This window comes from Egretta garzetta, unplaced genomic scaffold, assembly GCF_000687185.1.
Source record: "Egretta garzetta isolate BGI_Z169 unplaced genomic scaffold, ASM68718v1 scaffold737, whole genome shotgun sequence".
Classification (NCBI taxonomy): domain Eukaryota; kingdom Metazoa; phylum Chordata; class Aves; order Pelecaniformes; family Ardeidae; genus Egretta; species Egretta garzetta.
This window is the reverse complement of record NW_009260195.1, coordinates 63,894-89,103: the sequence shown is the minus strand read 5'-3', so window position 1 is coordinate 89,103 and position 25,210 is coordinate 63,894. Positions and strand designations below refer to the sequence as shown.

Genomic DNA, 25,210 nt, shown 5'->3' with positions numbered 1-25,210 from the left:
CTTGCTGTGCAAGCCTGGGACATGGCCCCATCCTGAGCACAGGAGTAAACCACAGCCCAGTGTGCTGGTGCGGGAAAGGTCCGGCCGGGGAGCAGCGCAGCGGGTTTCTGACGAGGTTATTTGCTGCAAGGGGCTCAGGGTAACGCCAAATGAAGTGCATGCCTCGGCTTTACAGCATTTACGGAGCTCGAGGTGCATTTCACCCTTCCCTCTCCATTAACACACACTTGATAGAACGGGATGGGCCTGAACTACGCTTGGCCTGCAGCTACAGACTCACCCCCATCACTCATTTACTCCAATTACCCGTGAGGTAACAGGCAAGATTTGAGCATCATCCCTTACAGGCAGCCGAGATGTGAGCCTCTGCATCTGCCAGTGCTGCCTTCGATCCCCTCCAGCAGGGAAAAACTAACTAGTTCTGAAGTCAGCATTTGCTGCCCGAGGGGGTCTGGCATGGAGGATTGAGGATGTCTTCAAGCAGAGCAACATCTCATCTCCTTTTACTTGCATCCATTTCCAGCCTCATTAACCTGCCTGTAGTGCATATACACGTAGCAGCTAACCCACGGAGATCCTCGGGAGTACTTGACATGTGCCTGTAAAAACAAGATATGTGCCTTTTCCCTTGCCTTACCAGTGCACGTCTTCTGGTCCTCTTCAAGCCGATAGCCGAAATTACAGGTGCTGCTGGGGCCAGAGCTGGTGTGGTGGCACGTATGGGAACAGCCACCGTTGTTGGCTTCACAGCTGTTCACGATCTCCATTTCTATCCCTGGAAAAGGCACAGGGGTGAGGATCTGGCAGCCAGCGCTGCCCGCCCGCGCCTGCCCTCGGCGCTGTGCTCGAGGGGGAACCCATGCAGCAGCTCCCCGCGGGCGCGTTTTCGCGTGCAGAGCCCCGCTGAGCGGGGAAAGGAGGGAAATAGTTTTGCAGAGGGGCCCCTGTTGGGCTGGGAAGTGACAGGATAAAAATAAACCGATGGATGGATCCCAGGCAACGCCCCGGGTGGCCTCTAAGGGACAGTCTGAGACAACCCAGGCTGCAGCCAGGACTGCTGCCACCCCCGACAAGCTGCAGTATGCGCCATCAACCAAAGGCTGGCTCCGGCTTCCCAAGCACGGAGCTGTTCCGATGCCAGCTAGAGCCGGGAGCGGCAGAATACAGCGACCTACGGGAGCATCCCGGTGCCCACAGCTCGACACGCTCGTTACCGACGTGGTAGGCGCAAACATCAATAGCAGCCATAGATTTCCTTAGCTTGGCACAGTTTATGTAAACTTCAGCCTAGTTAATTAAGCTTTCTTAAACAAAAAGGAACTTGTACCATGGAGCTCTGACTCAGTCCTGAACCGCAGGAAAACTGAGAACATTTGAGTTTTTAGTGTGTTCAGACCCAAGGAGGATGAAAGAAGGGGAGCTTGATGCTTCCCGGTGTATCCGTGCGTGTTAAAACAAGAGCTGCGCCGTGGGAGACTACGTTCCAGATTTCACAACACAAATACAGTCCCTCTGTCTTCCCTTTCCTTATTAACGCAAGAACAACTGGGGGTTTGCATAAAAGAAATCTGCTAGAAGGGGCAGGGAGAAACACTTTTCATGGGAGAAGGCTCCTTAATTCCAGAGCTGGCACCAGAGCGGAGGTGTTGTCGATGGTTGCGGCCGTGAGCCCCAACAGCCGGAGGAGCCAGGTCAGAACCTGAGTGGGGCTTGTGCTTCCACCGTCCCTGCTGTCAGAAGTGACCCCCCAGGGCTGGCATCTCTTACCAGGGGCTTACCTGGGACACCAGGACTTGAGCTGCAATACAACTAAGCCTTTTGTCGCCTGCGGGCCAGCTAGCTGGAGGCCCAAAGGGTCATCTTCCCTGCTGCGTAGGCATGGTGCTAGGTGAGATTTATTAGGCATAGCCCTGGCTTCCTAGTCCAGTCCTCTGTTAGCCTTGCTGGCTACCATGCATCTTCTCCCCCAGCAGCTGAGGGTGAATGTGCCATTGCACATGAAAATGAGCGGTGGGCTATTCCCTATGGAATATGCACTGTGAGATAAACCGTGTTCCTAGGAGGAAAGGTGTGTGTGTGCTTAGGCTCTGGAACGGCACATCACCAGTCCCGCACGCTGCTTCTCGAGTGCCTCTTGGTTTGGTGCCTCTCGAGACCCATTCAGGACCTGCAAAGCCTTACCCTCGTACCCTTGGCAGGCTCCCAGCGTGGAGCATCACGGCGGCCAGTAACACCAGCTGCCCGCACTGGGGCTGCCGGGGTGGCTTTCATCTGCCAGGGGGCTGCTAGGGCTAAACACTCCGCTTCGGACTGTCCCTGCTGAGGTGCATTAGTTGAGCAAAGGTGCCCGGGCAACCTGGCTCGTTCTCACATAGTAGTGTTTACTTCTTTCCTTGGTGGGAGCAGATGCCATTGCCTCACCAGCTCAATTCCTTCTTCAGTTACACATCTGCAGCCCACCAAACTCATCCAGTGATGTCCCCAAGAGCAGGACTTGGCCTATTTGGAGCCAAACGGCCCCGAATAAATTGCCTAAACCAGCACAAGTAGCTTCCTGGTAACTTTAAAGATCAAACAAAGCTTTTTATCGTGGTGGGGGAGTAAAGAGCCCCCAACCTGCTTGTGAAATGCTACACAAAAAGATTGCTGTAACTCGGCCCCACCAACCCGCAGAGGATGGTGCACAAACGCTTGCCCAGGGCCGGGGGCTGCGTCAGTACTCACGATAGCATTGCTTGCTGTCGGCCCCCAGCTCATAGCCCGGCTTACAGGTACACTTAAAGGAGCCGCGAGTGTTGAGACACTGGTGCGCACACATGGCCAGCCCGGTCAGGCATTCATTCACATCTGCAAGGGACGAGCAATCCATGAGCAAAGCTGGCTGAGCCATAAACATTCTTTCAAAGGGACAATTGTTACGGTCTGCAAGTTTTTGACCCGTTTCTTGCACCCTGAATCCTTCCCTAGGGTCCAGACCAACACAGAAACAGAGTTAAGAGTTCCAAATTACTGTAAAGCTTCCTAGGAAATTGGATCACGTGAACCCCGAGTGTTGTTCCAGGCAACTCGAGCAGGGCAGGGCAGACGTCAGCTGAGCGCTTGTGCATCGCTCACTCCAAGAAAGACGTTGTGTTGCTGGAGCATGTCCAGAGGAGAGCCACAAAGCTGGGGAGGGGTCTGGAGCCCCAGGCTGCTGGGGAGCGGCTGGGGGAGCTGGGGGGGTTCAGCCTGGAGCAGAGGAGGCTGAGGGGAGCCCTCATCGCTCCCTACAACTGCCTGAGAGGAGGGGGGAGCCGGGGGGGGTCGGGCTCTACTCCCAGGGAAGGGGCGATGGGACGAGGAGAAACGGCCTTGCGTTGTGCCAGGGCAGGGTGAGATTGGACATTGGGAAAAATTTCTTCCCTGAAAGGGCTCTCAGGCACTGGAAGGGGCTGCCCAGGGAAGGGGTCGAGTCCCCATCGCTGGGGGGATTTAAAAGAAGGGGGTAGATGAGGTGCTTAGGGCCAGGGTTTGGGGGTGGGATGGCAGGGTTAGGGGAATGGTTGGACTCAATCTTAAAGGTCTTTTCCAACCTAGATGATTCTATGATTCTATTGAACTCCCGAACACTGACAGTTCCTACGACCGAGCGCCGCGTCACCCCATGAGACAGCAGTGGCTCTTCCCTGTGAAAGCCTTGTTGCCCAGAGCTTACCTTCACAGGCCTTGCTGTCAGGCGCCAGCCGGTAGCCAGGGTGGCACGTGCAGCGGGCTGTCCCACGGTGGTTGTGGCACTGGTGCATGCAGCCCCCGTTCCTGTCGGCGCAGGGGTTCCTCACTGCAGGTCAAAGCAGAAGAGGCAGGGTTATTTCATGCTAATCCTAGCTCTTCCCGGCATTGTGCTTACGGGGAACCAGAGCACCAAGCAGTTATGCCTGGCGACGAGGTCTGCAGCCTGTGAAAGACCACTCTCCACCAGACAGAAGATCTCCGCTGCTGCTCACTGATGGAGATCCAGGCAGGAGGGTTTACACTGCGTGAGATCCTGCAAAAGGCAGGCACTCGTCTGAGCAAAACCCTTCCCGCAGAAACCTGGCACAGGCACGTCCCTCCGCAGAGGTGACAGAGCAAGTTCTAGGCAACTTTGCTCCGCGTGCTCCTATCGAGAGGTTTGCCGGTCTCTGAGCTGCTCCGGGGCCTGGACAGACGCTAGGAAACCCATCTTTGATCCCGCAGTTGTTCCTTTTCCCTTAGCAACTTCACAGCTAAAGGCTTCCCTCCTCCTGCTTCTCGAATGCCAACTGCTAGGAATGAGGAGATTAAACTTCTGCTCCGTAGCCCCCGTCAGCCTCTCTCCCCCCTGCAGGCGGGAGCAGGTCAGCCAGAAAGCTGTCTGCAAGCAGAGGGAGACGATCCCGTCCCGCTGCGGCACGCCGCTGTGCCTTCGCCTCCCCAGGAGCCTGTGCCTTCGCACAATTTCATTTTTGTTGGCTACACTCCTTCAGCTCTTCCTTCCCCTCCAGAAGAAGCTGCAGAATATGCCCACGACAATAGAACACGCAGAGCTTTTCCTGGAGAGGAGCTCCCCGACCTGATCTGTTGGACATCGGAGCATGCAAGCGCGCGCCCCCCATTCCCCCCCAGCTCCCAGCTGCCCCCGAATAAGCGGCCGAAGCGAAGGTGCCGGCAGCGGCACCGGTGCTGCGCCAGCGTCACCTGCACGCAGTCGTGTTCACAGCCGCCGTTGTTCAGGGCGCACGTGTTCACAGCTACGAGGCAAGGAGACAGAGCGGTCACGGCACAAGTAGCGGCACCGGGACGGGGCTCTCGCACGGGGCCAATCGCGCACGCTTACGCAGGGCGCTGTTAGTGAGAACCGAAAATGGGGGCGTGCTCAACCTGCGCTAAAGTGAGACGTTGACGGCGAACTTGGGGAGCGAGAAGCGAGCTAAACCTGTGTCTGGTCCTGAAGGATGCACCCACTGGATGTGGGGGGAGACAGATAACAACACCATAGCCAAGGGCTACTGTGGAATGTGCCCACCTAAGCACAGTGGTCAGGATGCAAATGTGACTATGACCCAATTCTCTTACCCCCATCAATAGTGAGCAGCCCCAGAGCCCTTGGAGCTCTCCTGCATGGCAGTGGCTGCACACCAGCATCTCCCCTTGAGCAGGGACGCCGCTCAGGGTTACTCCTCCAGGTTGAGAGATTCCTTACCCCAACAGATTCTCAGTAAGTGACTAACAGCATGCTAACTTGGAAATCTTAGCTAAGTGACATAAAGGATTGACTGCACATATATAATCCTTTAGACATAAACCATTGACCAAGTCTGGACTAGGATTGGATCCAGCCACAACTAGACTCCTCTCTGAGAGAAAGCAAGGGGATCTTTTCTAAACCTCATGACTCAACGGGAGGGTGTCCCTGACAGCTTTGTCTGAGCCTGGCCTCTGTGCAGTAAATAACCAAGTGTACCTTGCCATCGAATCTCATCAACTATTGTCGCATTTATCACTGAACTTTGTTAACTCACTGTGTTACACCAATAAACCATATTACTTTTGCTTCCCTCTCACTCCATCCGCGACACTTGGGCGGCCCCCTCGAGATGGGGACCCTTTTCTTCACAGGTGAGATCGGCTCAACAGCGTCAGGTAGCAGCTTAAAATTGCTCCTTTCTACACTGAGGGTTCCCAGCAGGGAGGCGGACCAGGACGCGGGGGTCTGGGCCAGGTCCTCTGCAGCGTTAGGCGGGAGGGAAGCTGACAACCGGCACGCTTCCGAACGGGCATCAGCCCTCTCCGAAGGGCGCCCGTGCCCGCGGGCAGGCTTCTCGCGCTGCCTTACTGCTGAAATTCTTGTAATTTTGTCCAAAGACAGCCACTGCAGGTGCAATGCCACAGCTAGTTCGCCTTAATTACTGCACAGAGAGAGCTGCGCTCGGGTGTGTTCAGGTTCTCCTGTAACAAAATGATACGGAAAACTAAGTTTCTGGCTCCATGCCATGCAACAGACACCAATTTCACGAGTACCAGCACGTACCACCAGCTCTTCTGGGAACATTTAAGGGAAAATGCTTTAAGGTGCATCCTGCCTGTTGGGCGTAACAACGACCGTCGGGGCGCGCGTGCTCGTCCGCCCTGCGAGGAACGGCGGCCGTAAGCAGCAGAGCCGCAGCAGACGGCGATACGCTGGCGGGAGCCGTGATTTCAGCCTAAGTGCAGGCGGGACTGGGAATTGAGATTCCCGTCCAGTGTTCCTGGCTGTGCCACAGCGTTTCTGTGTGGCCTTGCGCAAGGCGCTCCCCTGCCCAAAGGATTTCAAGCCGTCAGAAAACAGAAGGTTTTGCCTAGGCTACAGCAGCAAACAGATCTCATGACCGAGCGTGTGGACTATCTTCTACCATGAATCAGCCTTAAAATAGCCTTCCCCTCCCCCCTCGCTGTTCTTATAATCTGGGACTTCTCTGCAGGAGAAGCACCGAAAGCGTGATGTTGAACTGGAGCTGCGTGCACCTTGCAACCAGCAAGTGGGCAGACCCAGCTACCCAGGACCACAGACCTTGCTGTATCCAGGGGAAATCTGAGCTCGGAAGCAAAGCAGGGAAGGACATTCTGGTGCGGGATTCACAGACTCGAGCAGATACGCCATACTGGGGTAATTATGTGCTGCCAAAGTGCAGGAAGTCTCCTCTTAGACCATGGCGCGTCTCCTGAGTTAGTGCACCTACTCCTTAATCGGTGAGCACCTCCAACAGAAACTGCTCCTGGGAGAGGTGTCCCTTACGGGAACGGGGAAACCATCCTTTAAAGGCTGTTCTTCCTCTTAGGAGACACAAACGTGCGTGAGCCGCGCATCAAAGCTGCAAGGGCACAACACAGCTAAAACCCAGCCACGGTCTGGGATGGAAACCCAGACCCGGTTTCCATAAGCAGAAGGTTACGACGAGTTGTGGTCTCACACATTTCTGACCTATTTTTCAAGCTCCAGAATAAACTAATGGGCTGAGGAACCTTATCAGAAAGCTAAAAAATACTCCTAATGAAAAACATCTCTCCCCAAACTAACACTTCAGGGTAACCGCAGCACCCTCAACAACCTCCAGAGTTTTGCTAAGCAGGCAATGCCAGGAAGCCTACGCTAATCCAAGTCTCCGCTTTTAACGAGGTCTTTGAGTCCCAGGGAGATCTGGGTCTGTCAAAGACCCGTGCCCGGGGCGCGGACGGGCTGCAGACAGCTCCCCTGCGCTGGCTGGCGTCGGGCACCAACGCGTTGCGATAGGTGGGTGTGCGGCACCGCTCTGCCGGCACCTCACCCGAGTAGTCAAGAGAGTATTTTCTATAGACACTCAAGATGATTTGATTAAGCCTCTCTTGTATGTTGGTGAAAAATGGGAGGAAAATAAAAGGCAAAACTGTATATTCATATTTTTTTTTCTGCAAACAGTTCCCCTGCAAAAAACAGGCATGACTTGCAGCCGAGCAGCACTCCCACTTCAAGCTTTTAAAAACCAACTTCCCGACGTATGCCTCTAATTGACTAAACAACATTTGGGGGAATAAAAGTGCCTTGAGAGGGTCAAAGTATTGCCATGCACAACACGAGGCTGGAGCAAGAGCTATCAGTTTATGTTAGTTGTGCTGATGACGTTTCCTTTAATCCACTTGGAAGGAAACAACAGAAATACTCGACGTTCTGGAAAAGTTACGGGTCGGAGTTACAGCACTCAAGCTTTAGCAGAGATGGGTGGTCGTTTTAAAACATTCTGATATATTAAAGAAGTGTTTAAGAACATATATTCAAAAATACCCGTAAATAATGTGCTTGTTAGAGTGGGGTTTTTAACAAGAAGTAAATCACTGCTAATGCCTGCCAAAACATTCCTTCATACGGGAAAAGTACTGGGCCAGTGTACAAGAAGCCAACGCATCTTACGTCTAAAATAACCTCCCAGTGTGCAGTTATTCGTATGGGTTTGCAGTCTAAATAACTGCCCGCCTTGCGTACCTCTAAAAGGCAGCTTTTCAGAGTGGAAAAAGCTAACGTCCAGGTTCTTTACTGTATTAAATTTAAGCAGACAGAAATTCTGGAAGGTTGGATACAGCAGGTCTTCCAGAAGCGTTATTCCTACACACAAGAAGATCAATGCGTCTCTCCGGGCTGCACTGAACCGCACGCTGAGGCACGGTAGCCACCCAATGCCCCGCGGTGATGGGGTTGTGCAACGGCAGAGGAAGCCCCAGGCACTTGACGCAGGGGACGTGGCAGCTCTGGGCCACCACGAGCAGCTCCAGTGGAGTTCAGACACCAACCGAGAGGACGTGCGCTCCCGTTCCAGCGAGTCCTCCTCGGCCAAGGCGTTGAAGTGCAACCGCGTGCCAGAACCGCACGCAGATCTCACCCAGCGCCGTTTGCAGCCCACTAGGAGAGCACAGAAGGTGAAGCAGTGAGAGCGCGGGGGTCTTGCAGAGCATTTTGTGTTTCTTTAGTATAGCTTATGCACTAGCAAATGTACTCGTCAGGACTAATAACCCCATCGGAGCCTCCCTGTTCTGCGACTGCACAGGATGACGAAGGGGCCAGCACATGCTCTTGTCTCAGCCATCGCGGGTACGTTCCAGACCACTACGGGTAATGGGAACCAGAAGTCCTTCTCTGCCAAGAGACTTATGCACAGGGAAGAAGTGGCTGGCACCACGGGCTCTACGGGGCTCGTGAGCCGTACAGCACGAGTGGCACGCGCGCGACGTAGCGAGCAAAGCCATCACATCCTGTGGCGTCCCGCAGAGCTGCCCGTGGCGCGCTGGCTGGCAAGGGTGCTCATGCAGCACCACAGTTTTGCTAAGATACAAGCTAATTCAATTTAAGATTCAGGAATAATAAGAAGAAATGAAAGAAACCTTTAAATTCTTTTGGGTGCCTCCATCGAAGCAAGTGCCTTCTAATTCTGGGTCTCCTTAGCTGGCTTCTCGCAGAGGAACAGCCAGTAGACCTCACCGCTGGCCTTAATTACTGCTCTTTTTTTTTTTTTTTTTTTCTGTTTACAGAGCCACTCTAAAAATATTTCCATTCCCAGATGCTTTTCCTAGCTTAACATTTCTGTGACAACCTTGCCAAATCCAGTGTCATCTTGTACATCCCACAGCTTTTTGTAATTAAAGCTCAGACAGATTTTCCACAGATGATATTTCATCGTCTGCAAGAGGGACGTTACTTCCATCCCCTCGGTCTGAAGGGAGAGCAGTGCTGCTGGAAGATGCTAGCGTCTACATTCTGACCCTCTCGAGCCCGGGAACCAGCTAAAAAGGGATGGAAAGGAGATGTTCCTACTGGTTGCACATGGGAAGCTGGTCTGGGAAGCAGCAGCCTGACACAGGAGTCGGTTTAATAACAGAGCCTCCCGAGCTCTGCCCCCTCCAGCTGACCTTCACCAACCAGGGGGAGCTGAACCTGGCCCCGTGGCTACAACTGCACCCCCCGGGAGCCCAGCAGGGCCCCCTCCCAGCCCAGGGCGCAGCGAGCTGGCGGCAACACTTCGCTTGGTTTGACTCGGGCTCCTCCGCTCCGACTGCTCCTCTCTCCCATCCCTATCCCTCGGATCCAAGCAGTTGGCCCCCAGAAGCAGCGAGCTAAGATTTTAAAAGTAACCGTAAGCAAAGCAACGGGGATTGAGCACGACATTCCCTTTTGCAGCATCACACAACACCATCGATGCTACGGAACAGCCGAGTAATGCCCCACCAGACAAGGAAAAGGGCAAATTTTCTGAAGTGCACGAGTTGTCTGCACGATGCACGTGAACTGAAAACCTCCCCGAAGCCCATGCGGCCAATTACCCTCCGTGCACAGAGTTCAAGCCCACACAAACCTTTACAGATATAAATCGCTGCTCTATGGGAGCTTTCTTCATTTGAAGTACTCTTAATATAAATAGGGCTACATCGTGTAATCCCCAACCGATTTATTCTAACCTCAGACGCTTTCCAGAAACATGTTATGCGCTAATACGGACCAGCTCTCGACTCTGCAGGCCAACAAAAGCAATTGGCTCCCATTAAATTCTTTGCCTTGGACTGGATTTCATCCCTCTGCTGAAAGAGTGGAGAAGGACCTGAAGATGTCAGCCTCCTGCCCATGTGGTTCTGATAAAGAAAGAGGTAATTTCAGGACGTCCGACGACTCCCTTTGTTCTGTTTCACTTTCAGTAGGAATGTCTGCTCTTTTCCTCCCTCCCTTCCGCACTGAAAGCATCGGTGACTCGCTCTCTTTGAACACCAAAGACGCTGTAAGAGAATCTTGCTCAACTGAGCCGCAGATCATCCAAAGCATCAACAGGGGCTGAGAGTGGCTGCGAGGCACGGCGCGGGACACGGGACGGGGGCTTTATCCCTTTTTGGTGCTCCCCCAAGCCACAGCCAGCAGAGCGGTTGCGGGTGGACGTTGGCCCTGGAGCACGTGCAGCCCACGGCCGGCTCCTGCCACCCTGGCCTTCTCACAGCACAGCCCCAAGCTGAAACCTTGACCTTGGTCCTAAGCTTCTATTCCCCTCCTGCCCCCCGCCCGCGGGGCTTTCGGATCCCCTCGCTCCCAGGGGCAGGCGTAGCTCTCGGCGAAAGAAGGGATCCCGAGCTGCGAGCGCGAGGGGACGCCAGGGGCCTGCTGTCACCGACTGCCCTTGGTCCTCCAGGCAACGTCAGAGATGAGATTTAAGACTCCCCTGCTGGGCTGTGCATAGAGCCAAGCTCTGCTCGTGCTGTAAAAGGCACCAACACCCTCAAAGAAAAATGCTTTTAAAGGCAAAATATTTCTTCCAACCCTACAAAGCACTAATCTAACCAGCCCTTTATCCAGAACCGCAATACACTGGATCAGAAATCACTTTTAGAGGTGCCCAAGTGGCTTCTGAAAACTTTTTCTCATTTGTCCCCGCATTGTGTCCTGCTTTATCATCCACAACACCAAGCACAAAGGTGTGAGCACCTACCAGGGGTGCAAAGCCATCAAAAGAAAGTAGCAAAAGATTTTATCCAATTGCCAATTCTTTGACCTCTTCAGGAATAAAATAGGCTTTGACTTTCCATTGCAAGCCTGGAATTGTAGGTGGAAAAGGAGCGACCGCCCTGAGCCCACCCCTCAGGAGCTGAGCTCCTCGCCCCGTCCCGCACGCCCGGGGTTAACACCGGCCCCCGCAGGGGAATTCGGCAGCTCCCCGCTCCAGGCGGTGCTGCTGATTAATTGAAGCCTTTGTGGGTTTTGTGGCGATTGGAAAACATTTGAAGAATTAGATCCACGGTTTTGCAGACCTCAACTAGAAACTGCAGGGCAATAGTCTTTTTTTCCCTTCTGGCCTGCAGTGCTGCTCACGTCGCCATGCTTGACCCAGCTGGAAGCCGCAAGCGTCCCCGCAGCCCTGGCCCAGAGCACCAGCGGCGACGTCCCCTGCCGCTGCGGGCAGAGCAGCCCTGGGGCAGAGGGGACGGGATGGGAGAGCTGCGCTCTCCCCAGTTCCCTTTATTCCTATCAGATTCCTTGTATTTAGTGGCAACTTTTTTTTTTCTGTTTTACCAGCACTGAATCTTACCTGTCCAGCAAAATTAGAGGATATCCCGACCTAAAGAGAAATGCAGCTTTTAGCAGTTGACCTAATCCCTCAGAACCATGCAGGGGAGGGAAAAAAAATAGAATCTTGAAGTCAAGTCAGTGCCTGAAACTTCACAGGAGCAAAGCAACGTGGCTCAGGTTTTCCTGAGCAAAACCCACCTCCTCTTGCCACCTTTAGCCCGAGAAAGCAGCTGCCAGGCCCCGCAACGCCTCTGCACCGCTTCCTTGCCACGGAGGACGCTTGCCCAAACTCGCCTACTCGGACCTGCTCAGCATCGCGCTTTGCCGTACGCCACGACCGATCTCTTCGTAGGTGCTGACCAACGCAACAGCTATGAAGCAGGTCACACCTCCGGGCAGAAGCTCAGCTCTCTACCTGCACCCACAACGAGGGGCCATCGTGCCTCCCCCTTCCAGGCAGCGGCCACTTGGCCTCCAAGGCACCGAGGAGCTGCTCCAGCCCTGGGGGGACCCTGCTACGGGCGCCCCAACACACCCACAGCTTTGACGGGGCTCACGCTGCCTCCCACCGCTCAGTCGCGCTGCTCCACCTCCCTGTTACAGCCGGCCTTAAGCTCGGCGTTTAGCGAGGGAAAAATCCATTCTTCTTCCCCAGGGGTGCTGGGAAAGCACTCCCGAAACAGGAAAGTTGAGGTGCGAAGGACGGGGGTGTCGAGTGCCCCGCGAGCGCTGCCTGGTAGCTCTTGCCAGGAACGCTGGCTCAGGAAAACCCCTGCCATTTCCAAGATCAAGTTGGAGCAAAGCCTCTGACTTCGCAGTGTAAATATTTACGTAGACCGAGCGCTAAAGGAAAGAACCACTTGCATGTACTTGTGAAAACACCACAGAAAGCGAGCACACACTCAAGGCTCTGGGTTTGCTACGAGGTGACCCACGGAAAGCCACCCGGACGGACATCACGCCGCTGCCAGGCTCGTGGGCTCGCCGGCCGAATGTCGGCAAAGGCAACGAACCGGAGAGCGCATCCCACTGCAGCGACCGAAGCAGGGTGAGAGCATCCCCTCGGCAGCCTCCCCGTTGTCACCAGCCAGGACACGTCCCTTGCCCGGCCCCTGCTGTGGGGTGGGCTTGTTCCACGGGCACACATCGCCTGTGTTGACACAAATCAGAGCTCTGTAACCTCAACCCAGGTCACGCCGAGCCGCCGCGCGTGATTGCTGCTGTGCAGCCAGCGGGCACGGGGACAGCCACCAGGCTCTGGCACCAAGAATCGTACAGAATCCATAGGGGCAGAAATCTGCCTGCCAGGAAAGGGGCAACAAACAGGGCACCCGTGGCACAGGGCACCCATGGCACAGGGCACCCATGGCACAGGGCACCCTTACGTCTGGGTGCATAGAGAGCAGCCGCAAACGCCGGCAGAGGAGTAGCCTCGAGGTCTGTGCTCTGTTCTGAGCTTTTACAAGAAAAATAGCTTTACTCCCACCCTGGCTTAGTAGGTTAGTACAGAGCTCTTCGGAAGGCGGGGTATATACACGCACATATGCCCATTTCGGACACAAAAGTGTAAAGAACAAAACCCACCAGTCCTGAAGCGAGAAAGCCAGGTTTTTAGGTCTGCTCTGCTGTTATTTTAGAAACAGCATTGGACAATTGCGTAGCGAGAGTTTTCACTCGCCCTGCCTGGTCTGCGTCTGCTTCCCCGTGTGCTTTGTGGCTGGCAGGGGCACAGGCACCGCTGAACCAGCAGCAGCTCCTGCCAGCCCCGCTCCCCAGAGCTTCCCGAAACTGCCCCAGTTCCTCCCGGAGTAGATCAGGTTTCATGGATAGAGACCCCCTTAATTTTGGCAGGGGAATTCCAACGCCGTGCACATTATGGCAAATACTTGCTCAAAAGTTTAATGCAAAGCAGGTTTGCATTGCTCAGCGCAGGCGGCACGGAGCCGGGAAGCCCTGCCTGCCCCGAGCCCGGCAGAGGCTCTGCACATCTTCAGGTGAGCCTGAAGAACGAAAGCAAAGGATGGAAATTGCTCTTAAATGAGGGATTCCTCCCTATAGTGATCCCTTCTCTACCTTTCACCTTCTGGGGCTGACCCTGTCGAAAACACCAGAGCTTCCCGATGGCAGGCTCGTGTTTTATTCTACGTGGCAGAGGCGGCAGAATCACTCTGCACCACAGAAGAGGGAGCTACGTATTATAAAGGCATTATAAATTATTAATGACAGCCCATATACATGCTTACACGCAAACAGTAGCAACGCAGAGCCACGAACACACGTTCACGTGCTCGGTGCTAGAGCAGCGGGCTGGGACGGGCTGGCTTTCGCCTTTATTTGCCATCCCTCTCCTTCTGGCGTTGTGCAGCAAAACACGGGGCGCTCACACGATACAGGCACAACACAGGCAGACTTGCCCCCTACGCGCACGTCCCGCTGCGCTCGCGAGGGCGCTGCCACGGGCAGCGTGGGTGCTGCTGTGGGTGCACGTGCTGCCCTGGGCATGGTGGGTGCCGCTTCCTTGGGTGGCTCTTTTTCTGCTCACATCACCGTTCCCAACTGGAACGCACGTGCTTACACAGTCAGTTTGAGCAAACTCCGGAACGTGACTACGTTCTGAGAAAAACCAGCAAACGGCCTTTGTAATACCATCGCCCAGGAATTCTTTCCACTTGTACAGAAATACCCCTCGAAAATGGAAAAATGTGTCAAATAAAGCTGTGAGGGAGAAGTGGTTTAATAAAAACAACAGCAGCAGCAGATGCTGGAAGGCAGACTCCAAGCTCCACCCCGGTGTCTCTGAGCCTCTAGTTTAGGGCAGGCAAACAACAATATTTCAAGAAATTGGCCCAGAAATCAGCTGCGAGCCAGACCTGGCATCTGAATTGTACCGTCTGGACACGCAGCATCCAAGTGGATGCACGACCAACATCCCCGGGAAGAGGCTGTCGGGGTGATTATGGCCACGGTTCCACGCACGGCCGTTTATTTGCACTTGTCTGTCACACCCAGTGCCTCCCGTGCGGACCGAGGAAATAGTTGAGGCAAAAATGAAGACTGGCTGGAGCCTCTCCATAATCTAGTTTATTCATTTGTTCTGAAAATCTGATGCACCCTGTATCGAAAGCAGAAGCACCAAAGCGCTGGAAGTTACTTCTCCTGAACCAGAATAAACTAAGGAACTGCGAGAGAGCCTCACTGAAGAACACCAAATTTTAGAGAGGACGACCAAGACCCTGAGAAACACGGGCAACCCATCACCATCACCCCGAACCCCTGCACAGAGGACGGCTGCGAGTGGGTGAGCCAACGCGGGCGTTGGGTGGGCAACGCCACGCAGGCGCAGGTACAGAAAGGGCTGCAGAGCATTAGAGGGTCTCAAGAAATGGAAAACTGTGGCTTACCAATGCAGGTCCTGCCGTCTGTGTGCAGGCGAAAGCCTGGCTTGCATTCGCAATAGTAAGATCCAAGGGTGTTCACACATCGGTGCTGGCAGCCCCCGTTGTGGACCTGGCACTCGTCAACATCTGCAAAAGGAAAGGCAAGCAGGGAAGAAAATTCAGAGGAGCGGGCACGATGGGATCCAAAGTCAGGATTATTTATCCTCCATTGACTGAGTCCAGATTTGAGGAACAAATGCAGAGGGAACAACACTGCCATTTCACGATGTTTAATCAGTCGAGCTGTTTAAGGAATTTCTTGCAATCAGGGAAAAAAAGCCTCTTACTTGTCAGTCACCATAAGCCATCCTTCATGCTGTTCACCTCGCGATGGTCGCTGTTCCCGTTTGCTCCAACATTATGGATTCATTAAAATTTTGCACTTCCTTTCTCTTTAGGCGCTGGAATTAGGCTGGGCTGTTCCTTCCGTCACGCCCATGAACGGTGAGAGCAAACACCTAACGGTACAGACCGAAGCGCGGGGGAGCGGTACGAAGCAGCCAAGTCCAATACCTCGGTGCCGTCGCGGCGGAACGTTCTTGTCCCACCGAGCGCCTCATCCTCTTGCGGCACGGAAGCTCAGCCCCGTGCCAAAGGCGAGGGGTTTTGCTGTCGCGCTTCTCATCTTGGCACCTTGCAAAGCATTTAACGCATTTCACACCATTTCTGCCTGGAGCTCACTTGCCCTGCTGCTGCAAAGCTGCAAAATGTGGGGTGCCTGGTGATAAGCTATGCTCGGAATGGCTGTGCCTCACCAGAGACGAGAAAGGAAACGCATTAATACCTGGAGAAAGTATGGTGGATCAATTGCACAACTAGCAAGGATTCGTTCATAAGCGTATGATGCTTAAGAACATGATGAAGACCAACTGGGCCCCCAAATACAAAAGGCAGACTACAAACGTGAGGCTCTGACCACAGCTCCCCAGCCCTCTCCTCCCGGCTCCACCACCAGAGCGAGCCCAGGAGAACCGAGGTGGCCATTCCCACAACAAGGAGTCCACTCGGCCAGTAAAACCGTGCCCATCCATTCCTCTTGGTAAAAGCACATGCCCTCGAACAAAAGACAGTCTCGGAGCCAGAAAAACCTTCTGCCAAGTGCTGAACAATCTTTCAAGGGCTGAAGTGGGAACTACCCTGTGAGGTCTTGGTAAAAAAACCCACTACGTTTTACTATCAAAGCTCCAAAACCGGGGAGGTAGATGGAAGTGCGTTACAGAAAGGGAGATCCATTCCTGTTTCACAGACCTTAAATTGCCCTTAAGCACTGGGAATAACTTCCAGAACCAAGAAGAAATGTAAAACTGTTGGAGCAGCCAGCTACATGGTGCTAACGAAGGTGCACATCAGAAGCTTGTCAAAGGCAATTCCAAGTTTCTGAGACATAAGACAGCTTCATATGGCTCAGAAATAATAGGGATGTCTGTGGATGCAGCTGAACAGCTCCCTAACTCCTGCCATTTTCCTGTACATGTACCCGTATACCCATACACCACCTTTCAGACTGGCAAGGCTCAGAGATCCCTACTCAGATAGGGGAACCAGACCACATTCACGCTAACAGCAAAACAGCCAACCAGTGATTCCCTTTTCCATGGAGAGGAAACTTCAGTAGCTTTGGGTCTATTAATTTTTCTATGCACTTTCTGCATTTTGTGAAGACGTCTTCAGCACACACAACTATTTTCTGCTGGTAGGCAGCGTTGCTGTTATCTGTTACATCTGTCAGGCAAGATTTTGGTAGAAGAGAAGGCTAAATCCCCAAGCAAGGCGAGTCTGTGCGGGGGCTTGCTAGCCAGACCTTCCCAGGTGCTGCAATCTGGGCAGCCCCAGCACAGAAACGCCAGCCCACGGCCTTGGCTGTGAAGCGGAGGAGCGAGGAGAAAATCCCTCGAGGCTGCTAAGCATCCGATGGAGGCTTTCTCCCTCCAGCAGCTTCGTTCCACTGGCAGCACTCCCACACGCTTTCACAGGAATACGTACAGCTCAAAATAATTGAAGCAACGGGGCTGGGGTGACGACTGACCAAGGCAACGCACGTGGCTCAGAAAGGGCAGGGCTGGGGAGAGTCACGGGGGGTATGCTGGGTAAGGGCATGTGTCCTTTATTTGGGGCGCTTTAAGTACCACAAAAAGCTGGTAAGGCCGCTTAGATATGAAGCTAAACCATAACTGAGACACGTGATTGAGGACACGGCGCTGAGACCTGTGCGGTTAAACAGGATTCCAACTGGAACTCGCCACGAGCGAAATGCACGTTTTCCATACTGCAGACCTTATGCTGTGCGTACCGAGCTCCTGGCAGTCCTGCCAGCACCTGACTTCTTTTGGCATCCGGCATTCTGCCTGCTATCCCGTCACTCGCCTTGGTAAATCCATCAAATCCACCCTATTTATTCAGCCGGAGCCTCCCGGTCCTCACTGGAGCTCCCCGCAGCTTTTAAAGCAGAACCGGCTGGGAAGGCTGACTCAGGATTCCCGTGCGCCGGGCTCGGCCGGCTGGCAGGATTCCCATGCACGGGACTGGCACCCGGCACGGGACGCACGCTCCTGGGGCCGCACGGGCCCCGGTGGGCTGCACGGCGGGGACAACGCGAGGGCAGAGCCCGCGGGCGCAGCGAGGTCACGCAGGCAGCAGGGCGATGCAGAGCCAAGCTGAGCCACCAGCACCGGTTCATCCACGACTGTTACTAGTGAGATAAAGAAACATTTCCTCCATGAATCACGGCAGGGCGTTGCCCCGGACCGTGTCTTTGCAAGCCAGAGGTGCAAAAACCTGCCCAAGCCTCACCCTGCCCCAGCGCCCGCAACCCGCGCCCCGGCCCGAAGCATCGCTCAGCTCCCCCTTTGCTCCGCCAGCTTGCTCCTACCCGACCGCAGCTACGGCTCCCGCCGGGGAGGCAGAGTGCATCGAAAACCACCGGAAAAGGAAGAATGCAACCTAGACTGAAGCCAGCGTGAAAACTTTACATTAGTTGGCATCCGACTAATTGCCAAGAAAATCAGCTGGCGGCAGGCGAGCGGACTGGCTCGGGGCAGAAGCGGGAAGCTAAGTGGGAAAGGTGATGCTTGTTTCACCATTTCTGAGCTACACAGCAATAATAAAAGTGTTTGTTTTCTCAGCATACTTTTCATTAGAAGGCTTCTCTGTGCTTACAGAGCTAAAACCAAAGGATCAGAGCGCATGGAAAGGGCCCTCTGCCCCTTCTGTCCTGGTGATGTCCAGCGAACCCGCGACCCCGACTTCTGGTGTCCCGCTGTGGCGGCTGTACAAGGCTCCCCGTTGTAGCTACAGTCTTCACTAACTCTGCAGGAAATAGATATAAGGAAGAGATTCTGTACACTGAGGGGGGTGAAACCCTGGCAGGGGTTGCCCAGAGAGGGGGTGGAGGCCCCATCCCTGGGAACATTCCAGGCCAGGTTGGACGGGGCTGTGAGCAACCTGATGTGGTTCAAGGTGTCCCTGCTGCTGCAGGGGGGTTGGGCTGGGTGACCTCTGGGGGTGCCTTCCCACCCAAAACATTCCATGAGTCTATGAAATGACCATTTCTGTAACGCCAGACCTTTGCCCATGCGGTGGATTGTGGACTCCTCCAGGCATTTTAGAAGGTTTTGGTATTTTCTTCCTGTTTTTTCCAAGACGCTTAATTTTTAAAGGAAGGAAAATGAACAGATTTTTGAGGTGAAACACAAGCTTTAAGTGATGCTCTCCGAACAGTAACCCAAATTCAAACCAGCTTTTTGGGACGGGGTGGGGGGGGGGAATGCTGTGGCATGAATCTGAGATGCCTGTCAAAGCAACCTAGCTCAAATTAAATCATTTTCTTCTGCGAAGGCTTTACACGATTTGGATGCTGCAGAGCCCCCGGGTCCCTGACGCACTCGCTACGCAGGCAGCAGGGCAGCGAGCTCGCTGGGCGCACGCCCTCCCCGAAGGACTGCTGGCAGCCCCCGAACCCTGCAGCTCCCCAGCGAACCCACGGAGCTGGAACGTGGGTGTTGGGGTCTGACGCCTCCGAGAGGGGATTGCCCAGGGTCCATCCATCGCTCACCAGAGGAGGATGGCACTCCTGCCCCCGGCGCCAGGGAAAGGCATCGGTCCTCCCACAGCTGCCCAGGGCCAGAAGGAAAGTCAGGTCTCCATCCTGCGTGGTGGAACGACGGACACTGTTGCCTCCCAGAGAGCTCCCGGGAGCCTGACGCAGCTTCCCAGCAGGGCAGAGCTGGGCCACGTTTCATCCTTGGCATTTCTGCTGCTCCTTCCTTTTTTTTTCTTTTTTTTTTTTTTTTTTACCATCTCTATGGGCAGAATTAGCTGTTAATGGGCAGAATTGGCTCTGTTCAGCTCAAGAACAGGAAAACTGGGCTTTGGGAAGATTTTATAGAGAGTAATAAAGTTCTTTGGTCTGAATTTAAATGACCGTTCCACTGCTTCCCTTCACCTCTAATCTGAAACCATAGAGAATTTACCATCCAAAGAAGTTAGTGATGTGCTGAATAAACTTCCCTTCACCCCATTACTCAGACTCACAAACCACACCTCTCCTCTCTACATCTCTCTCTTCTTCCCCCTTTGTATTTTTCACCCCCTAAATCTCTGCCGTTCCAGAGGGCCGTGTCCCCCCCCCCGCCCCATCCCACCTTGGCCGGGGTCCTTCCTCGCGCCCCGGCTGCGGAAGCACCCACCCCTTCACCGTGCCCGCTTCACCCCCCCCCCCCCCCCCCCAAGAAATCTTAGGTCTGTGTCTTTGGAAACAATGCAACTGTGCAGTTTGCCAAACCAAATTCAAGCTCTGGTGTGAGCAGAGGCACCTCCTGGGCGGATGCTCTGCCTACCGCCTGCCTCTCCTATGGAGAGTTTGCATTTTTGGGTGGGGAGAAATCGCTTTTAGTTCTCAGGCTCGACCACCTCCCTGGGCAGCCCATTCCAGAGCCTGACAACCCTTTCGGTGAAGAAGCTGTTCCTAATGTCCAGCCTAAACCTGCCCTGGCGCAGCTTCAAACCATTCCCCCTCGTCCTATCATCTGTTACCAGGGAGAAGAGGAATGATTCACCCCGGCGTATAATCCAGGAGGCAGCAGGAGCCTCCCCCCGGGGCCAGGACAGAGCATCCCTGCAAAGGGTCACGTTGCCCCTGATGCACGTCTTGGCAGTACAAAGACCCGAAAATCTACGCGATGCTCTGCCAGATGCGGTTTGCGGCACGCTGAGCTACTGGAGAGCTGACAAAATCTGGTTGAAATTAATATGCCAAAGAAAGAAAATGAGAAGCATACAGGCTTCTCTTCCGAGGAGGGCAGCTGACACCGAGCGACCCAGAGCCGCGCCAGGATGGAGCATGCCGAGCCCACGTGCCCGGGCACTCCGCCGTGCTGGCATGGTTAGGGCAGCAAATACCGGCTGAAGCCCGGCGAGGCAGACACAAACCCCAAACGCAGCGAGAGGAGCAGGACTTGGCTTCTTGGGTAGGGAAACTCCTGGGCTGCCTAAGGAAACCGGAGTTTGTGTCCCCATCCGCAGGGACACGGGGCTCACCCGAGAAACAGCCGATGCGCTCGTCGGCCTCTGCCCCGAACAGAAACAATCCAGCAGACCTCAGATACCGGCTACGTGGAGCACCAGGGGCAATGCTATAATCGGATGTGGGGAAAACAAAAACGCAACACAAAAAAAAAAAAAAAAAGAGGAGGGTGCGAGGAGGCGGCTGTACGTCAGTGCACTCCCTGACCGCGCACGGGTCTTCATGAAGAAATGCTATGATTTATCTCAAACGAGAACTCCGTGTCAGAGGCAAGAAAGTGGCAACAGCAGCTCCGCAAATTACTAAATCTTTGGTGCAGAGGCAGTTTATCTCCTCTGGAAGGCTGAGGAGGAGGAGATGGATCCCAGCTGGAGGCGCAGGCAGTAGATACGCTGCTAAGGTCCGCTCTGGCTGGCTGGACAGCAGTGCCAGGCTTTAATCCCTGCGGCAATTAGCCTGGATTACAGAACAGGGCTGCAGGGAAAAGGTTAATTAAAATCCATCGAGATGAGCATGTGTGGGATTTAGCGACTTTATCTTTCCGGTACCAGTTTGTTGAAGCTAATTCAGCAATTTCAAGCAGTAAAGAGACTGGAAGGAGACTCACCGACGAAGTGGGTAGAGGAGCACAGTGCTACTGCTGCTGTCCTGCGCTACAGACACGGATTAGGAACTCAGGGCGCAGAACGGGGCTGGGATGTGTTAGAAGGAAAGACCCCTAAGCATTACTTTGTCTCTTGCACGTATTGCCCAGCCCCTGGCACAAATAACCTGGAGACGTCGGAGGCCGTGTCATTCCATGCTCCCCTTGTGGGCTGTGCAGACAGGGCTCAGCAGTGGCATGGTCCAACAGCGCAAGGAAGACATGGGGCAGGATGATGCCTTATCCCCCCTCTGCTAATTTGGGAGCCTTTCCCTCCTCCAGGATGAGGGCGAGGAAGAACGGTGCCTGCCTCAGGCTGGTCTTGGCTTGGAATCTGAGTGACTCACATGAGGAAAGAAGAAAGGTCATTTTGGGTGGCCAAAATGCCTCCACACCCTCAGTTTTCACCTTGTTGTAAAGCAGGCATTTGGGAAAGCCTTGAAGGCTCTTCAAGAGCTCCACGGAGTTATGCGGGCTGGCATTCCCGCTGCAGCCTCTCCTAGACAGGCGGGAGATGCCCCTAGCTTTCCCACGCTACCCGTGCCATCCTCAGCATCGGCAGTTTCCAAAGGCACTTCGGGAGCAGACGCGGTGCTTTTGCAATAACCCGAGGAGGCGACCATGTCAGGGAGCTGCTCGGCCTCAGTCGCGTGCCAAGTCCTCAGCTCACCTTGTTTTGCCTTCAAGCACCGCAGCTGGGAGAGTCGCCCAGCTCTCGTTTGTGCTCACATTCTGTCTCTGGCTGGTGCTGGTAATTAGGCGTTGCTCAGAGCGGAGCAGAGGTGCACGTAACAACAGGCAGGCAGCCTGCCCTTGACTCGCTGCTACGCTCAGCCTCTCAAGCCTTCCTCCGTAGCCCTGTTCCACCCCGCTTCTCTGCGCAGGGTGAGGTACCTGTGCAGCGGCACGTCGGCCCGGGCCCAGCGCCGTGCTGGAACCTGACCGCACCCGGGTGAACGCAGGCATGGACCCGGCAACGGCACCGGCTGACGGGCAGGCAGGTTGCTGTTGAAGGAGCTCACAGGCTAATGGAAACCAGATCATAAAAAAAAAAAAAAAAAAAGGGACCAGCTACGCTCTATGCTCTTTTCTGGCACGTTTCAGAGGGCCACAGAGAGAATGCCAGGGTACCGGGTCCACTTCACGGCGACGATGCAATGCGAGTCCCCCGCAGAGCGCAACGATCTCCCCTGCAAAGCTTGGCTGTATAAGGACATAATAATATAAGGGATTGCAATTAGCCACTCCACGCCGACACGAGGATCCAACAGGGATTTTTTTGTACACCGAACGCCTTTCAAGGTGCTCAGGACCTCAATGAAATGTGCACCACTGTTACACAAACCCCCTCTTCACCCAGCAGAACTGCCCATGCCGTGCACGTGCTGCAGCTCGCTGTGCTTGCTTTGCTTTTCGCTTCTGCGTGGGAGCGTGCGCTGCCCGGACCGGCAAACGGGAACGCGCTTCAGTAAAGCGCTGCGTGGGACCATAAAATCATACGATCAGGAGAACATCTGCTGCGACCTGCTGAAGAGAAGCTCAAGCAGCGAAAGAAAAATCTTCAACCAAAGCCACAGCAGCATCAGGTTTAGGATGAGCAACACCTCTGTGATGGTGTCTGCTGCTTTGCCATCTGCAAGCGCGACACCAGCTTCTGACCACCCAGCTCCTGCCCGCCGCCGCCTGCCTTGGGGCATCTGCCTGCACGCTGGTGGGTGCAGGGCTGCAGAATGGGGGGGCACATCCTCGGGGAACCTCCCCCCAGCACCTTGCCTCTGGTCACGCCTCCTGAGGACCTACTTGCATTGAAAGCCAAAAATTAAGTTCCTTGAAAAATGATCTTTTTTCTTATATCAATGCCCGCAGAGCGAGGTCCAGGCAGCACCCGTGGCAGGGTGGGAAAAAGACAGCAGCTCCGAGCGCTCCTGGGAGATTTGAGGGCAGGAGCCCAGCGCTCCACTAGCGCCTGGCACGGAAAAGGCTCGTCCTGCCAGGGGGGAGAACCGAGGTGTCCACCCGGCTCAGCCCTCACCCCTCCATCTGCCGCTTCTGTCAACGGTGCCATTCGGGGGAAGGGGATTCCATGCTGCAACACGTCAAAAGTCCACTTGTTTTCAGAGATGGAAAGAGAGAAGAATGAGTTTTTTCTTGCTTTTTTTTTTTTTTGTTCTCCGTTGGGTGGGCCTGAAGGCTGTGGCGGGCTGGGTTGGGTTCGGTTTATTTTGTAATCTGTGCCTACTTCTCTGTAAGCTACGTAAGAATATTAGACGTAACTTCTTGGAGGAAAAGCTTATCTGCCAGATTTTGGCTTGCAAACATCTGATATTCACCCTTTTCCTGAAGATGAAAAAAGAAAATAAACAGGCTCCTGGAAAAAGAGGCTTAGAGACCACGCGCGGTGCAGTAGCGAGGGGACTGTTTTCCCCAGGTTCAGGAATAGCCAAAAGGCCTGGGTGATGGCGCTTTGCTTTTCTGCTCCCAGCTTTAAATTTCCCAACCACAGGAAAACCACCTCAGCCCCACAGACCAAAAGGTGCCGCACAAAAGTCAGGATAAAGCCACCAGCGTGCACGGAGCTCCCCCGCTGCAGAGCCAGCTAAGCAGACTCGGGATCAGGTGGGTTACGTGGTAGGGAAGGGAAGGCTGGAGGTTTCTGTTCCAGACACCAAGCTGGATCTCAGGAGCTTCTCTTGGAGAAGTCATGTGAGCTAATAGAGTTGGATGGAGACAGCGAATGCGATCTGAGTTTGAGACAAACATTGGATCTATAAATAACAAAACAGCAACTCACCCCACTTCCAAAGGTCTGGCGCATCTCACGAATACACTGATACCACTTTTATAACCGACTGCTCGGGGCATTTATTTATTAGGATTATCTCATGATGAGATAATGCATTCCTTGATGTCTACATTACTCATAAGCATCCAAAGTTAGCAAACTTCACATCTTCTCCATTATTTCCTAAATCTTCAGGCAACCACAAACTTTATCTGCCGCTAAGTCGGCTGAACACACAAAGAGGAGGAAACGGGCGTGGGTGTGCGCGCAGCGCTTACGCCTCGCGCAGCGGCCCCATCTACCATCACCCATAAGCCAGTGCACATAAACGTCCAACGGAAGATATTGTGAAGCAGAAAAAAAGTATTGATTGCCTCCGTGCAGTGCCTGCCACAGTGCAGGTCTCATCAAAGTTCACCTATGGATGACCGGGGAGAGCTGCCTATTTTGCTCCGTACTGATGGAAACGGAGCCAGGGAAGTTGGTCGTTTACCCTCTGGGGCGGTGGAATCTCCATCTGCTGTTAGCAGACACCGGCTGCTAACGCTCCCGACCTTCTGGAGGGAGGATGAAATGCTGGGGTAGCATCAGCAGAAGGAGCTGCACGCGTGCGACGGGGGTACAGAGCGCGCCATCCCCTCCACCCGCTCGACGGGAAACGCGGGCTGGCCAAGCCCTATCCACACCGCAGCAGGCTTGGGACGCCTTTGCTGGGAATTTGGAGTTTGCCTCTAAGAGACACCGGGAAGTCTGAACGTTCCAGTGCAGAGAAGCAATCCGGGAGGTGCAACTCCCCTGCCCAGCTGCAGCGCCTGCACTGCCGGCCCCCGGCTCCCAGCCCCGTACGCGTACAGTGACGCTGAGGGGTACTGAGCTCCATCCTGCGCAGGGCTCGGCTACACAACGCTCATGCGACCCAAACAAACTCTGATAAGCCTCGCAGAGAGAAAGGCAGGGTTTTTTTCATGATAAAACAGTACCATATTTCATTTATCACCATGGACCGGGGCGAGATCCTTTAGAACCGAGGAAAAAACTAATTCACCCACCCTAACAAAATGCAGACATTTGGTTTTTAAAGGAATATCGCACAGCAGCTATCTTTAACCAAGCCACACTTAACCAAGCCACACTGCTGCACAGCAGCTGATGGAAAGAACCAAGAGCGTCCTTCCCCCTCTGGCAGAAGTGACTTTTCGGAGTAACGGCTCCGCCGAGGGCAGGCTGCGCCTGCAACAGCGCGAAGTGGGGGTGCAAACACAGGCAGGGCTGCAGCCAG

At 54.3% G+C, this 25,210-nt stretch overlaps 1 protein-coding gene across 1 annotated transcript in view; it reads right to left on the bottom strand.

Annotated features, from left to right (window-relative positions):
- The window catches only part of MEGF6 (multiple EGF like domains 6), a 117,524-nt gene that overhangs the window by 31,469 nt on the left and 60,845 nt on the right, over positions 1-25,210 (bottom strand). Inside the window, exons 4-8 of the mRNA XM_035897589.1 lie at positions 14,950-15,072; positions 4,593-4,748; positions 3,695-3,817; positions 2,725-2,847; positions 638-775 (exon numbers count right to left, since the gene is read on the bottom strand). Of these exons, the coding sequence (XP_035753482.1) occupies positions 638-775; positions 2,725-2,847; positions 3,695-3,817; positions 4,593-4,748; positions 14,950-15,072 (663 nt within the window). The remainder of the gene's footprint in view (positions 1-637; positions 776-2,724; positions 2,848-3,694; positions 3,818-4,592; positions 4,749-14,949; positions 15,073-25,210) is intronic.